General features: G+C 37.0%; 2 protein-coding genes across 2 annotated transcripts; both read right to left on the bottom strand.

Annotated features, from left to right (window-relative positions):
* Window positions 1-1,794: 1,794 nt before the first annotated feature.
* On the bottom strand, window positions 1,795-5,552 carry LOC116289378 (uncharacterized). Its single transcript, XM_089034439.1, has 2 exons — window positions 5,026-5,552; window positions 1,795-4,375 (listed from the first exon to the last, which is right to left on the bottom strand). The coding sequence occupies exons 1-2, from the start codon at window positions 5,206-5,208 to the stop codon at window positions 2,255-2,257; spliced, it is 2,304 nt and encodes a 767-aa protein (XP_088890565.1). The 5' UTR covers window positions 5,209-5,552; the 3' UTR covers window positions 1,795-2,254.
* Window positions 5,553-13,112: 7,560 nt separating this feature from the next.
* LOC116286550 (activating signal cointegrator 1) lies at window positions 13,113-15,833 on the bottom strand. Its single transcript, XM_031693108.2, has one exon. The coding sequence runs from the start codon at window positions 15,830-15,832 to the stop codon at window positions 14,282-14,284; it is 1,551 nt and encodes a 516-aa protein (XP_031548968.2). The 5' UTR covers window position 15,833; the 3' UTR covers window positions 13,113-14,281.
* Between the last annotated feature and the right edge of the window lie 905 nt (window positions 15,834-16,738).

The following is a 16,738-nucleotide window of genomic DNA, read 5'->3' as shown; positions in this document are numbered from 1 at the left end:
GGTATTTAACTCTCTTCCCACGAGGCATTGTGGTAATTGGCTGTATTTTCTATGGTGTGGGATAAAATAGTTATACAATGGTTTCTTGTGGAATTCCGTGCACATCCCACACATCACTTTTCTTTTCAATTCTTTGTATATGCTTAAAGGCTTGCGCGAGAATAGTAGAAAATACAAGTGACTCATGGGATATGCCATGGTATTCCACCTGAAACCATTGTGTAATGTCTGGTACTGTATATATCTAATACATGATAAGATATGATAACTCATAATTTACAAATATTTTCACAGGATAAAAAATTTCTTTGACAATTAAAATCAAAGATTAAGGTAGATTTTTGTTTACATTTTTACTTACTGTACAAAGCAGAATGTTCATTAGAATGATTGTAATAAACCCAAGAAATAATAAGACCAAGAACCTGCTAGTAATATTGCTGCTATATTTCTTACACTATTACACAAGCTAGTTTTGTTCACATGGTCTTTGCAATCACTGTAACTGTTCTCTATAGCGTAAATTCCACTAATTAATTATGAGGAAATTCTCAAACTAGAGTATTGAAAATATGTTATAAAAAGATTGAAAAATCACAATAAATTGAAACTGCTTATTTGCAATACTTGTTGGGTTGTGCCCATACAAACCATAATGTTTGCTATTTTTAAACTCTACAGTGTAAAATACACCATATGACCAAGGTTTCCAGGATTACCACAGGTTTAGAATTGATGAAAGTTAATATTACTGATAAGACTACATGCTATCATTGTGTACTGATTCTGTAACCCTATTTAGGACTATTTGTGTTTTGGATGTCTGAACACCTATTTCTGCTGATGGTATTTGAATCGTGTGCATGTAAATCTCAGATCTCTGTACTGTTACTTTCACTAAGCCATTAGAAACACCACACATTATAGAGATACAAAAAATCCAAGATCCTATGACCATCCACATTCTTGAGTGATGGCTTTTCACCAGTTAAAAAGAGAGACAAATAGACACTAGCAAGTTCACTAATAATATTTCAAATGTTTTCTTTTATCAAGTTGAGTATTTTAAATATTGTTTTTTTTCTGCCAGTGTTCGTCTTGCTGGTTGAACACTATCACTCTAATACATCAGTGTCTTACAATAGACTCAAATGCTCTCTGCTTAAGCATGTACGTGTATATTGAAATTTAGTCACCAAAATAATGTATAAAATTTATTATAGTATTTTTAATATTGTTTTTTTCCGCCAGTGTTTGTCTTGCTGGTTAAACACTATCACTCTAATACATCAGTGTCTTACAATAGACTCAAATGCTCTCTGCTTAAGCATGTACATGTATATTGAAATTTAGTCACCAAAATAATGTATAAAATTTAGTACTTCATTAGAATATGACTCAAATATGAATAGACTCAAATGCTCTCTGCTTAAGCATGTACATGTATATTGAAATTTAGTCACCAAAATAATGTATAAAATTTAGTACTTCATTAGAATATGACATAAACAAGATCAACAGGTTTCTGACACACTTCCAACAGTATTCAAGATATGCATACAGACAGGAAAGAATGGATGAATATTAGTACTCCTTGTGTAACTCATGAATCTCCAATGTAATCAAATGCAAGAATATGTAACTGAAGAAAGGGGAAGTTTTGACTGCTTTACATATGCAGCAAAATAAACGTGTACAAGCAATGAGTGAATGAATAAGTATGATGACAAATTGTGATATGTGAATGAATGGATAAATGTAAATGAATGAAAGAAAATAATGCGAGATGCAAGATGGTTTTAAATGCTTTTATTTGGTAACAAAACAAATTAAAAAAGTTAAATCAAAAAATAATTTTGCAACCATCACTTCCTGTAGGAGGCTCTTCTGTGAGGTTGGCTCAATAAATAAACTGAACTGAAGAAATAAACATAACAACATAAAGTGTGTTAAGAATCCCAACTGGAAAGGAGGCAAACCAGTTGGCTATTTACAAGCATGGCCGAGATATACATAATGTAAGCTTCACAATGCATCAATTAAGAAATAAAGTACATTACAAAATGGAGAGCAGTATGACAATAGACTAAGTGACCTTTTAAACATAATTTTCAATCATGCTGTACAATAACTCAAATAAATAATTATGTTTTCTATAATCAAAAACTAGTCTCTAGATATCCATAAAAGGTTTCACTTAGGCTAATGCATTTGAGCATCCCTTCAATTGGTCAGTGAACACATAACAAAGCAATCACACTGTCCTGATTTTGACCTCCCCAAATAAAGATTTCCCTGATGATATACTTAACTTAATCGTTTCCCTGTATCTGTGGTTACAGATTTGGCATGTGCCATCATCATCCTTCTGCAGGCCACAATGGCAGTATGCAGGGTCTTCGGTGCACTTTGGTATATAAGATGCTGACTGTGACTTGGATTTGTTCAAGTTGTAGCCTCTTTCTCTTAGCCAGATTAAAGATACATATTCATGTAAAAAGACTTGCTCCCATCTACACTTGAAGATAGTATTCTTGCTGTAGCTGGAGATGGAAATGTGCTTGGCCTCCCTACCCTCCATTGAGTTGAGAGCAAGGCCCATGCCATACTTACCTAACATATCTTCAGTGTGGATGGGAACAACATGGCCAATATGCCAAACAGTGGGATTAACAGAATCTAAAAACATAACATGCAAACAAAAATAATGATGACAAAGAGTTTTAAGTTTACTTACCTGATCTTGAGTTAATTCTAACCTGTTGAATAAAGAAACACAGTCTCTTAGACAAAGACACATGTATGAAATAATGTGAAGAATAATTCTTTGCCTTTGTCCTGCCATAGCACTTGTAAGTACAGATGAAATCAAGACATTGAAATTGTGGAGGAACATTTTAGAGTCTTTACCCGTGAACCTGTAATCCATGTTCTTAGAACTGGCAGACCTTGTCTCATCAAACCACCTCACAATTTTCTTTGCAAGCCGACCAAGATTGCAACTAGTACGCATCGTCGTGACATACTTTATCAAAGGAGAGTGACTAGGAACCTCTGAATATTTTACTGTCTGAGGTAAATCAGACATGTACAGAACCTCTGCTAAGAGAAGCCTGTGGGCCAAAGCACATGCATTGTTCTTGAGATGCAATGGCTCAATATGAGCTCGGTCAACCAACTTACCTATAAGTGGAGGAAACTCTTGACGGCTTTTTTTGTTGGCAATGAATTTGGTTACCTTAGACCGTAGAGTGGATGGCGTTAGCTTATTTCTAGAAATTGTTTTCTTAAGGTCAGCTACTTCCTTGGCCACTTCCAGTCTTTGTTGGTAGTTCCATGGACTCCAAGTACTGCTAGAACCATAAGAAAAAGAACTAGAAGTAATTTTAAGATCATCATAGTTAACATTTGCAAAGGAAGAAAAATACTTTGCACTGTTTGGAAGCTCTCCAGCTAGAAATGCAAGCATTTTCATGTCGTTTGGGATCTCTGCAAAGTGAAATTTAACAGTAATATGAGACTTGTTGATAGGAACAGTATAACTTGATTCTTCAATCTCCTTGATTTCATTTACAAGAGCCTTGATGAATCTCTGTACAGGGATGGCAGTTTCAGTACAGTTGGCTCCAAATAGAAGAAAATTCTCATTACTGCTCAAAACACCCCTCCCAACATTCAAAAAACTAACAAGCCAAGATGTGGCAACATCATCCTTCCCAAAGGGTGCTCCATCACCACCTAGAGAGACAAAAAAAAAATTAGTCTGACCATTAAACCAAATAAGCTTAAAGTGCTCATGCTGTTGGAGGTAAAATTTAGCAAGTGTCAGCAACAACTCCTTCAATGAACGGTACACACCATTGACCTTCTTGTCCTCCTCCAAACCATCGCAAAGTGTCTCCCTCACACTGTGAAGCTTACCAATGTCAATATTCTTAATGAAGGGCATGAGCTTATGGTAAGGTACTAATCTAGGAATAGGACAATCATTTACCTTTATACGCTTACCCTTAGCATATCCACTACTCTTATAAACTGATCTATACTTCTGCTTACCCATTACACCCCCACTATAATATGTAGCTACACTACGAAGCATGTTACTCTCAGATTTTTCATAATTAATTAACTTAGGCTTGTAAAGACTGGGGACAACCTGTTTTGTAAACCTTGAGTTGCTAGAAAAAACATTATTTATAGTATTAACATTGCATTTGTGTACGAGTGTGTCAGCAATTCCAATATCTCTTGATCTTTTTGGTCTTCCATGAATAGCTTTTGCTGACTGGTACAATTCATTTCTTCTTCTTCTTGCTGTTGCTGAACTGAGAGTAAGCTTCCCTTCTTTCATGTCAGTTGGAGTTCTTATATCAGCCTAGAGTATAGTAAAAGCAGACAATCAAATGAGTATGATCTTATATTTCAATTTTATGCATATTACTAAGTTATGATACAGTATGGATACCTTAAGTTTCTTATTAGGTGACAACTCCTCATCTATCTCCTCTAGCTCTTCTATCTTTCTAACTACCTGTCCTACCTGAGTAAACATAAACATCAATTTGATGTGCAATAGTAGATGTGAAATACAAATGTCTATAGAAACACTATAATATCATAGCATATTAGTACTCATCACAATCATTCATAAAAATTAACTACAGTTACTGTATGGCTATTCTAAATGTGCAACTAAGACTAATATTTTGCACTCATGCAATGTGAAATGTTTGGTTAGAGGACAACTCATTGGAACTTTTGGCCTGGGTATTATAAAGATAATTTGAAATAATAGCACCAATAAATTCTACTTTTATGACATTATTCAGCTTACTTATTATGTTTTCTTCAAGTCACTGTAAGCTTATCTCAAGCTTTAATAATTATATTCATATTAAACTTGGTTTTGCGAGAGACCTGATCTCATCTGATTCGAATGTTACTGAATCAATTAACACATGGTATCCGTCTCTATTAAATACATAAAATTTATGAAATTAATCCCATCGCAATCAAATTCCCTACCTTCTCGTGAAGTCTCCTTTCTTTGTGCACCTTTGCATCTAACTCTCTCTTCTTCACTTCTAAACCGCGCTCAACTTCTTTTAACTGAATATTAGCCTCCTCAATTGCCTTGTTAGCATTGACCGTCTTCTCTTTCAGCTCCTTTCTCTTGTTCATATAAGCGCCGAGATTGAATCGTGGCATCGTTTCGCACGCTCAAAACAGGAGCGATTAAAAAAAAAAACAGGTCAAATTTTCAAAAACAAAAATCAACAAGTTTTCTGCCAAGTCTTGAAGACTACATTTCAGGCAAAAGAAGAATAAAAAGTTTAAGATCCACGAAAAAAAATCAAGCGTCAAAAGTCAAACTTAACGGTAAAATGGCGCGTATATGGAATTTGGTCGAAAAAACTCGACGGGAAAAACAATTTCCCGCCATCTTTACTGTCGATGTTTGGTACCAGATTGAAGGTCTTTCTGTGGTCTTTCAAACTCGATAAATCGATAATCCATCGAGATAAATCGATCGCAGCTTTGGCCTCCGAAGAAAACGCGAATTGTGTAATCGTAAATTCAGATCCAGTCTCCAGAAATTGCTCACGTCCAATATGGCGACTAATGACAAATAAATGAGCGATTTCAAGGATGAAATCAGTGGATTAAAGCAATAACCTCTCTTAGGATAGAGGTAAAGAGAACCTGATTTTGACCTCATTTTTTTCATTAAAAGAGTTCCACATTCCGTACGTCTTCTCTTTTGGGGATGGTTTGGGAACTTCACATGACTGCATTTCTTGGATACAACATTACCATTGCTTCTTTTGATCGTGCACTCATCAAACTTGTACAGAGTCATGCAATTTGGACATGCCACAAACTTCTCAAACTCATCTTTCCCAAGACCCAATGCTACCTTTGCCATGTAAATGGTATTTGGTAAGCATTTGGCAAAGTTTACAAGTACATCAATCCTGGCCAGTGTACCTAGTACTGTCAAAATATGTATTGTGATTATGTACATCGTTCTAATAAAAATTAAACGTTACACCTCACTCCTCGATATCCCAAAAAGAACTAACATTCTGGCCTGATCATCACAGTCAGGACACGGCTGAACCATTCATCAAAACAAAATATATCTACGTGTTCAAATGAAATACGCAATATTCAAACGTAAAAAAGTCTAGAATACTCTTGCATTTTTCCTGTAACCTGAAGTATGAGTCTTGCACACCCATTTTAAATGCATCGGTCTCTCCGTATTCTAGCGTTTCCTAATTGAAAATCCTCGGGTTTGCTATGAGTATACCAGTCGAAAATGGAAAAACAGTCTGTATTCAACTCGAATACGTATGACTGACAAATCGTTCCTCGGGTATGAACATCATCGGATTTCTTTGAACACTTGAGGTATGCGTATCCTACTTGGGTAGGGGTGTGCCGCCACGACCTCAAAACCCTGACCCTATCCCAGACCTAAAATTTTGATTTACATACCCTACCGCAGACTAGAACTAAGAACTGTACACCCTATCCCAGACTAAAAGACGGAAAATACGGTTCTACAATCGATTGCAATCAATATTTTCTAAAATTTTTTGTTGTTTTTGTGTCAGCAGAAAGCGTAGCCTATTCGCCAGACGAAAACGACCAAATCGTTAACCCAATGTCAGACTAAAATGATACCCTATCCCAGACAAAATGTCAAAAAATGATACCCTACCCCAGACCCAAAATCCGAAAAACTATACCCTAAGGGCGGCACATACCGTATAGCACATATAGGGGAGTACACCCCCCCCCCCCCCCCCACCGGGCGGTGGCAATATCAAATTAAAGTGAGTTTAACAGGGTCTTTTTCCTGCATACAACGAAAACGGAACGATTCATACGGTTCAGCATTGGAATCATTGCCCAACACCAAGCTGTGTTTTTTGTCTACCTGATAAACTGTTTCATGAAATCTTTCTGCTTCTCGGAAGACCGAATCACCACTAGCCCATTGATTGTATCAGCTATATGAGCATACATAGGACTGCACCGAACAGCCTCTAAACGCTTTAACTCCCGGCTAGTTTTCAAATTAAACCAGCAAATAAAAAGAAATATAACTAATACTGGCACTATAGCGACAACCATCCAAAAATTGACCAAAACAGAAAGGATCATAACGCCAGCAAAATAGAGGCACAACATAAACTTTCGTCGACACATCCAGTGTCTTTGCAAAATCGGTTCATTATTCTACCAACTGGGTTTCTGTCCATGAATAAGACAGGAGATCTAAATATCGCTTTGAACATTTTGTTGTGGATTCTTTGTGAAGATCGAATGATCGACACGACGTTTGCAAATGCTCTTGTTACTGAGAAAATTATAGCGGCAGCGATGAGACTACTGAACACTCCAAGCACAACACGATTCTTCTGCTGCTGTTGTGGCATGCTAGCTATCCTTGAAAGCCACCAGTTAGGAGCCACTAGAGACACTGTAGGAAAAGAAGTAAATTAGATTTTTAAAAGACATTACAGTGCGGACATTCGAACCATGAACACTTCAAGTTGTTTGTTTTTTTCTTTTTTTCTTTTTTTCTTTTTTTTTTTTCTTTTGACATTCTTTCATAACTATCAAATTACAGCTCTGTAGAAACAAAGGAATCAAACACTTTTCAGGCGCCATCCAATCACAACAAACCTCTGTAAGAATCTGGCTTCTGATTGGATTATTCGAGAAACGTTAAAAAGACTCAAAGTGTTCATGGTTCGAGTGTCCGCACTGTAATACAGTGGTACCTCTATTAAGAGCACACCCTTGAGACCTTGTCTGGTGTCCGAGATTTGCTTCATTCAAAACAAATGCAATCGGTGTTTCATTAAATCCAAACACGGTGCGAGTATGCCTTTATCAATGTAAATTCGATATCTTTCTATGATGAAGGTTATTAACAACTGAAATTACCAAATAGGCTTCTATTTTATACTAGTGTTCGCGCCTGCCGTTAGTAGGGGTGATCCACTGAATATAGTTTCGATTCGTTTTACACTAAAAAAAGGAAGAAAATGATAACACCCGCCGCTAGTGTCCACTTAAATAAAGGGTTTCCGCTTAGTATACAGTCTACTTAATAGAGGCGTACCACCATACTAACAAACTGGTTATTTCATTTAGTAAAGTAGCTTTCTGGCTCGGATAAGCTGGACGAGCCCTCGTTTTGCGACTGCGTTATCGTTGTTTTCATTTGATTACCTTGACAAATTAAATTAGAAGGACAACCATTATTGCAGGAGAACCAGCTGTAAAGAACGACCAGTAAGTCTTCCATGTCACACTGCCTGCAGCATTGTCCTCGTCATCATCTTCCATATCCTGAGGAACACTCTCTTTTTCAATCATTCCAGGGAGTTGCTCAAGATAAACTTTTTCTTCCTCTTAAATTGGTACTGGCGATTTTTCTTCCAATTTAATCTCAAAGTTTTTAACAAGCGTTTGAGTGTTTTGCAGTTGGTCGTAGGGGCCTTTGTATTCTATTTTACCATTCCTTTAGCAACACAATTTCATCAGCTCTCCTTAGATACTGCAGTTGATGAGTCACTAGTATTGTCAGCTTCTCCTTATTAACTATTAAGTATCCCGCAAATTCAGCCTTCGAAAATCTTTTTCCCAACTCTTGCATCTACAGCACTCAAAGGGTCATCCAGTAAGAGGATGTCAGCATCAGAATACAGTGCGAGTGCTAGACTTACACGTGTTATTCAGGTCCGTCTTAAGATCACAGACTTCTATCACTTTGCTGAACCTCTCTTGGTTAAATGGCTTTCCAAAAAGTATGTTGTCTCGTATTGTCCCGGAAAAGATCCATGGAACCTGGCTGACATATTCAATTCTTCCGCACCAAGAAATGACGCCATTTTTCAGAGGAATCTCACCGAGAATCGCCATCAACAACGAGCTTCTGCCACTTCCAACTGCTCCACCGATCATTACCAGCTGGCCAGCAGAAAAGCTTAATGAAATACCTTGTAAAACACTTTTACCATGTAGTCCACCCCAGGAAATCGTTACGTTTTCTATTTCAAGATGTTCTGGGACTGATTTGTCTTGCGTGATTGTATTCAAGTTCGCTACACTCAACAGCAGTGGCTTACTTTTCCTCCAACTTTCTACCCGTAAGATCTTAGGAAGAGCTTTACCATAGGTTTTCCGAACCCGATTCTGAATTTCAATGCCAATATCGTCGCGAAAGACACTTTTGTTGACAAAGGAATTAGCGTGGTCCTGAATATTATCCACGGTGTTCGAATCAGGCAGCGATGTTAAAAATTGTTCAACTCTCTTGACAGCAACATACCCATCAGTAATGTGACGTAACACTGCTGACAGTCCAACAGTTATAGCAAATCTTGCTAGGTTTAATAATATCACTAAGGTGAATATGCTGAATGAAGAAAGTTGGATTCCAGAATAGAGAAGTGTAACGACAGATATCAAGGTAGCTGTTGGGCTAGCTGTATTGTACGAGGCAACAAAACTTGCAACGATCAGACTTCTGAATCGAATATATTTTATTTCCATACTGAAAGAAAGAAAGGAAAAATGGCTGGCTGGCTGGCTGGCTGGCTGGCTGGATGGATGGATACATTCAACTAACCTTCTAAGTTGTTTTACTAAATCATAAAAACTCCATTCCCAAGCATACATCTTCACAGCTCGAATCCCATAGATAACATTATTTAAGGCGGCCAGTCGTTTATCAGAGTACCTTGCCACCTTGTAACGTAAGATCGAAAATTCTTTGGAAGCCAGCAAATTGTAAATTAACAAGACAATAAAGTATATTACTCCTGATAATGACTGCCAGCCAATGTAAATCCACATCAAAGCTATTGTAGCTAGGATTTCAACGGGAGCGTTCAAAGCCATTATTGATCCCAGGACCGCTGCTTCCATTCGTCGTGCATCATTGGAGACCAGATTCACTTCTTTCTCTTTTACTCCGACGAAGGACTAGCGTCCGAAACGTCAGTAAGTTTTTTCATCTTTTCACGGTGTATAATTTACCTTTTCATCATTATTAGATTCAGAATGTGTCCAGTTGAAAACTTGGCTATATCACTGTGACGGCACGAGATGCTCTGTGACGTATATATTTAAAAAAAAAAAAACAAAAAACAAAAAAAAAAAAACAGAAAGATATATCTATAGGACCGGTGGTTTTTTTTATCTCGTGGGGGGAGGATTAGGAGGACTTTTGTTGTGACATCATAAAGACTATAACTCCCCCCCCCCCCCTCCCCTCAACCCCAAGAGGCTGACTTTCGCACTCACACGAAGGCCGCTCTAACAAACAAAAGTGTACAAAAGAACTGTAAGTGATATATATTAATGCAACAAAACAAAACTCATATAATGAAAGAGGAGTCAGACGTCGTTCCAATTTTGTCTTCTTTCATATGTTTTTCTATTCTATTCCTTTAAAGTTCCTACTATGAAATCACACTCATTAGCATACTGGAAGTATAAACCTTGATATCTCCAAGATGCATCACTCAAATCATACAAAAATATTTTACTATTTAACTTTTAACTTCATGTAGAATCAATGCTGAAAGCATTGTGTTAGGGGTCATACGCACTTTAATGAAAAAGGTTTACGTAATAATATTACCTTTTTATAAACAAGTCCAATATCGCATTCCTTTTAGGTTTGCTTGGTATGAAAAATGCTGTTCAGAAAACGTCTTGATGAGTCCTGCCATAGTAATACCAACCATGTATGGAATAGCTGAACTGTAGTCAATGTGGGATCCCTCATTCAGAAGCTTAAGAAAATGCCACGCAAGAATGGCAAGGGATAATGACGCAAAAGTTGAGAGAAATCTCAAAGTAATAAGAAATTATCTTAACCTCGATGAAAATGTCTTGAACAATGCTCTCAAAAGTCGCGGGCTTCTTCCACTTCTCGCAGAATTTAACAGCTCTTCGCTCCAGCAGTTGTCTATCTCATTCACAATTTTCAATGTCTGATCTTCTTCCAATAAAGTATAGAGATCGTCTCCAGTAAGGCTTCTCTTTCGTCCAAGATATAAAAGTTTATTTAGCCATGACATAAAGAAAAGCGCTAGGAAGCTGGCAGATTTTTGGGGGTTTTCCTTAAACGATTGAGCCATGAATCCGTCCTGCGTTGCCACTATGACCTCAACTGATAGAATATAATAGATCTGAAAAAAAGAAAAGAAAAAAAAAAACTATGTTAATAGAGTACGTACTACCAAATTAAAAGTGAGACGTCATCAAATTTCAAAATTTTCAATCCAGTTTTAATATTGGCATTCGTTAGGGATTTTTTGCAGCTGTAAAAATGGATGATATCGGGTAAGCTCCAAAAACTACTATGCATTTTCTCTTGTTTCGCACTGGATCCAATCACGTTAGATTCTAGCACCAAATAAGACAAAATGTATGGGGATATTTTAGCATTAAATCAAAATCTCTGTTTCTTGCTCCATTGCTATAAAATATTCACAAAATTAATATCATATTTTTACAACCAGTTTCTGATAATCACCAAAATTCTAACGGTTCTAAAAAATAATTTGGTGACTGTAGACGCTAGACAGTTATTGAACACTTACAATAAAAAATAAAATAAAAATGAGTCATTTATATGGGTGAATGAACGCAAATAATGAAATGCAAAGAGTTCAGTATGGTAAGGAGGTTTCAACTAGTCTCCCAATAGATCATGGAGTTCCTCAAGGCAGGCTGCTCGGTTCGCTCCTGTTTATCGTATACACTAACGATATCTACGGTAGTGTTTGGAAAATTGTCTCATTTCCTATGTATGCAGACGGTACTGTTATATACTTCTCTGGAGTTGACATTGCAGCGCGCAGTGGAAGGAACCATCCAGAAGGTCTGTAGAGGTTGGTAAACTAGATGACAAGCAACAGATTTATCCTCAATCAAAGCAAAACCAAGGCAATGCTATTTGGGACAAGGCAAAGACTGCAAGGTGCCAAGCTATCAATATGTCTCCAAAAAAAACATACTTTAAATACTTAGGAGTTTCTCTAGAGGAGACATTATCATGGAATGAACATGTTGATACAATATATCGTAAAGTTGCAGATGTAATGTAAAGCCTACATATTTATATACGCTCGCTGGTACAGAAGACTTTGTGGACTCAAGCTCAGTTTAAACTTAATACAGTCAATTAATACTCTTGCATATAGCAGTATAAGTGCCTGAATCGTCTATTGAAATATTATAAGCTTATATATCGTAATGATTAAGACGTGTATGAGTATAGCGTTAATCTTAATCAAACAAACTAACCTTCAATGAATAGTATTGGACTCCACTGACTTAGAGTGGCTACTAACACCAAGCTTACGTTCTGGCTGGGTGAACTAGTTGAAGGCAATTAATTTGTCAGAGCATAACAAAGATTAAATACTCATAATTTGCATATGGTTGGGATACCTGTGGTGAAAAAATTACTTCAGCTACTGCTCAAATTTAAAGATAAGAAAAACTTCAAGTTTCCTTCCACTAGCAGTAAAATAAGAGTATAATTTTTTTAAAAATATGTACGATTTCAAATTTCATAGTACTCGAGCAAAGTTGTCACTACTGGTCAGCTACTGCTCAAAGTTAAAGGTAAGCGATAAAAATGTCAAGTTTCCTTCCACTAGCAGTAAAATAAGAGTATAATTTAAAAAATATGTACGATTTCAAATTTCATAGTACTCGAGCAAAGTTGTCACTACTGGTCAGCTACTGCTCAAAGTTAAAGGTAAGCGATAAAAATGTCAAGTTTCCTTCCACTAGCAGTAAAATAAGAGTATAATTTAAAAAATATGTACGATTTCAAATTTCATAGTACTCGAGCAAAGTTGTCACTACTGGTCAGCTACTGCTCAAAGTTAAAGGTAAGCGATAAAAATGTCAAGTTTCCTTCCACTAGCAGTAAAATAAGAGTATAATTTAAAAAATATGTAAGGTTAAAAATTTCATATTGTTGTGACGTTTTGTTGACTGAATTCACAACCTTCATAGTGCAGTTGGGAGTTGGTATGCAATATGTAACAAAACCTTCACAAACCCTTGTTTCTCATCCCATACTTTAATAGTTTTAATATTTTGTGTCAGCTTTAGTTATTTATAATAATAACAATAATAACAATAATAGTAATAATAATAATAATATTATTATTATTACTATTTATAAATTTAATACAAGTTTTTTAAGCAGTTCAATTAAAAGAGGTTTTGAAACTGCTTGGTTTCAGTTAGCTGATAAAAATTTTTGGGCTATTGAGTCTTTGTAGTTTCATTTTAATATAAAGTTCTGTTGAACTCTATGGAATTGGCGCTCAATAAATCATCATCTCATTATTTTCTTCAAGAGGGGTACAAACACTGACAACCAGTGCTGTCAGTGTATCTGTGAGTTAGTCATGTGCTGACTTTCGAGGTCCTTTATGAAAATCACTTTTGGTGATGTTGTTACCTCTCTAAAAATATATATATATCATAATATTATTATTATTACTTTGAGCAGCCAAGAGGTTGTTTCAGGGTATCAACAATATTTGATTAAATGTCACATCTATAAAATTTAAATGTGTAAAGTATTCTAGATCTTTTTGGGTTCCAGCTTCTCTTCAGATTTGAAGAACAAATTTCCAAATTTTGTAGTGAACTAGATATTTTTATGGTTGTTAACCATTAGATTGGAAATTCCGGTAATTCCAGTTTTTCTGCAAATGGTATGACCTTCTCCCATTGGAAAATTTCTGGTAAAAGTGGAAATGCTCAATAGGTACCCCATTTTGTTCCAGTGAGCCCAGAATAACCGGAGAATCGCGTACCATTGACAATTTCCACAAGATTTTTAAGACAGGAAGCCCAAATCTTGAAATTGTTTAGAACGGGAAGCCCAAAAGTAAAATTTCCAGTTGATATTGCAAATGGAACACAAACCTCCCAGGAATGACTGGGAAAAGGGAAACAGTTTGATACCATTTGCTCATTCTGGATGAAGAGGAAATTTTGTTGGAATTTCCAATCTAGTGGTAAACAACCTATATATCTTAGGAAGACAGGATATGGGCCTTTATGTTGATTGGAACAATAGATTTCCCCCAGGTGGCCTCGCATTCAAGCTCTTCAGGATAAGGCTATGCAAAATTTAAACAAAGGTGACTATTCTTATGAGAATAAGCATCACGCCATGCGATAAAGGTCCAGAATTTAAATGTATGACTTTATTCTAATTTTTTCGTGCCAGTTTCACCTCTTTATGGGTTTGGGTATCTAATTTCCATATTTTGTGCTGTCCTTTCACTGGCACCTTCAATAGCAACTGCTTGGGGTTTTCGCAGATGAAGACATAAGGTGACTCTGATTCAGTCTCATCCTGGCAGTTTTCCTTGTACTCCTCATGACTCCAACACTCAACCATATCAACGCAACCAAGCAAACACCCTGTGGGGTACTCCCTGGGGAATTTCAAGACTTCATTAGGGTACATTTCTTTGTACATATTTTCTAGAACATCTATTTCTTGTTCTGTTGGCTTCTTGACTGTAGCTGCTATCCAAAGCCTTCCCCGGTGTGATGTGTACCAAGAGCGTCCTTCAACCTTCTTTATGCCAGCAACTAGGAGTGATGCCCATGGTTGGTGCATACTCAAGCACATTCCAGGGTCTCTCATCTCCTGTAAGCCCTTATCTTGAATACGCAGGCCTTTATGGCCACTGTTAACAGGTTCCTGAGTACTTGAATTACTTTTTTGGATCTTTGAGGGCTTAAACTGCAGCTTTAAGTCGGGATAAGAGTTTTTATCCACCAGAGATTTCTCAGCTATCTCCTTAGAATGGTACCCAAATACTGGTAATTCTGAATCAATCTCATATTCACGACTGTTATCATCTTCTACAACTTTGCGTCCTGCAAAGTCTAGAGTCACCTTCATGTTTCTTCGTGATCCATGGCGCTTCTCTCTAAGCTCTTCCTCCTTCTTCTCCAACTTCGTTCTTTCTTCAGTAGATAACCACTTTGAATTTGTGGAGAAGTAGTCAGCCTCATCGTCTATAACGTGAGTACGTCGCGCGCTAGTTTTGTCGAACTCTAACAGTTTATTCTTGTGCTCTACAGCTCTTTGATACCCTTCTAATTCTTGAGCACTCATATTTTTCACTTTTTGCAGCTTTTTCACGTCGTCAGAAAAATCCTGCTGCATCAGCTGTTTCAACAGCTTGGCGCTTTTCTTCGAATCCCTCGCTAAAATCTCTTTCTGAGCCTTCGTACAGACAAGAGAACCACAGAAATAACATGGCCCTTCGCCCTCCTGTTCACAAACTATTCTTCCACAGCTCGTACAGTTGTTTATGAGTGAGTGTTTTTGAGCTAGACATTCACATGGGTGCCTACCAGGCAGACGAACCGATGTTCTTGCTTCACCTTCTTTACTGTAAAGTGGAACGAACTTCGCAGGCTTTTTCTTCTCCTCTTTTTCAATCGTTTTCTTCTTATCGGACTTACGGTTTTGCTTCTTGGAAAGAAACTCCGGCTCCTTCTCTTTACGTATCCATTTTCCTTCCTCTTGGTCGTTACTCGTGGTCTTCAACCCGGTCAAAAGATTCTCAATAAAATCACAATAATTTTCAACACTTTCGCCAAAAAAGTCTCGAAAGTACTCCTCTACTTCTTCAACGTTTTGTATTTTGAAGACATAGTCGACTATATCCTCTGGGCAGTCTGTTATTTTCGAGAGTTCTTGGACGCACCAAGATCTCAACTCTTCCCTGCTGACCGCCATCTTGGATTTCTCTCGTTTTAACACAGGAACCCCATCATGTTGAATTGTGCCTCAACACAGGAACCCCGTTAGAATCGTTAGCAAGAAAGTTCCGTGCCGTGACTACGAAAGCACTATAATATTGCGTAATGTCACTGGTTGAACCGATACCTCAAATTTCCTACGGCTATCGTGACGTATACTTTTTTTTGCCAAAACTTGTTTACACATGATATTGTAATCCTGTGGCGGATTTACTAGTAGGGAAGAGGGGGGGGTTCATTGGATGCAAATGAACTCCCCCTCCACCGGCTGGTACCTTCGATTTTATATATTTTTTAGAAAAATAAATAAAAGTATGGTACTAACTCATGATATTTAATATGGAATGGGGCTGGTGGATAGGTTATCCTTATCAGCAGCGCCCCTAGGCCAGTGATGTGCCTCATGGAAAAAATGATGATGCAAGAGAACGTTATTGTTGTGCCGAGATTTGCAAAAATGAACCCGCCCCCCCTCTTAAAGTCCTGGATCCGCCACTGTAATCTAGAGTGTATATAAGAAATATTGTCAACAGTATGGATGCCTTCGATGGAGGAAAAATCCGGAGGAATAAAACAGTGCATTTCTGAAAGTTATACTATTGGATGAATAAGAGAGAATATAATAAATAAATCATATATTTTATGTTCGTCATTGCTTTTTTTAAAAGTTTTGTCTGCATGTCTGAATATGTTTTTCCCCATTTTTTCGGTTAAATGATAACTAAATCATTTAATACAGTAATCCAACTTATGGCCCCATAGTTTATTTCAGTTTTCGATCAAGCGGTTGCTGTTTCGGCTCTCGCTCGTTACAGTCATACGGGAAGCAACTTTGGCCGTCTAAAATGAAGTACAATATAGGAAGGAAAAAATATTTGTAGTA

This window comes from Actinia tenebrosa, unplaced genomic scaffold (genome assembly GCF_029948245.1).
Source record: "Actinia tenebrosa isolate PJP-AT-01 unplaced genomic scaffold, QUT_ActTen_1.0 PGA_scaffold2__45_contigs__length_23673736, whole genome shotgun sequence".
Classification (NCBI taxonomy): Eukaryota; Metazoa; Cnidaria; class Anthozoa; order Actiniaria; family Actiniidae; genus Actinia; species Actinia tenebrosa.
Note: the sequence above shows the minus strand (reverse complement) of the source record. Positions and strands in the feature narration are given on the sequence as shown.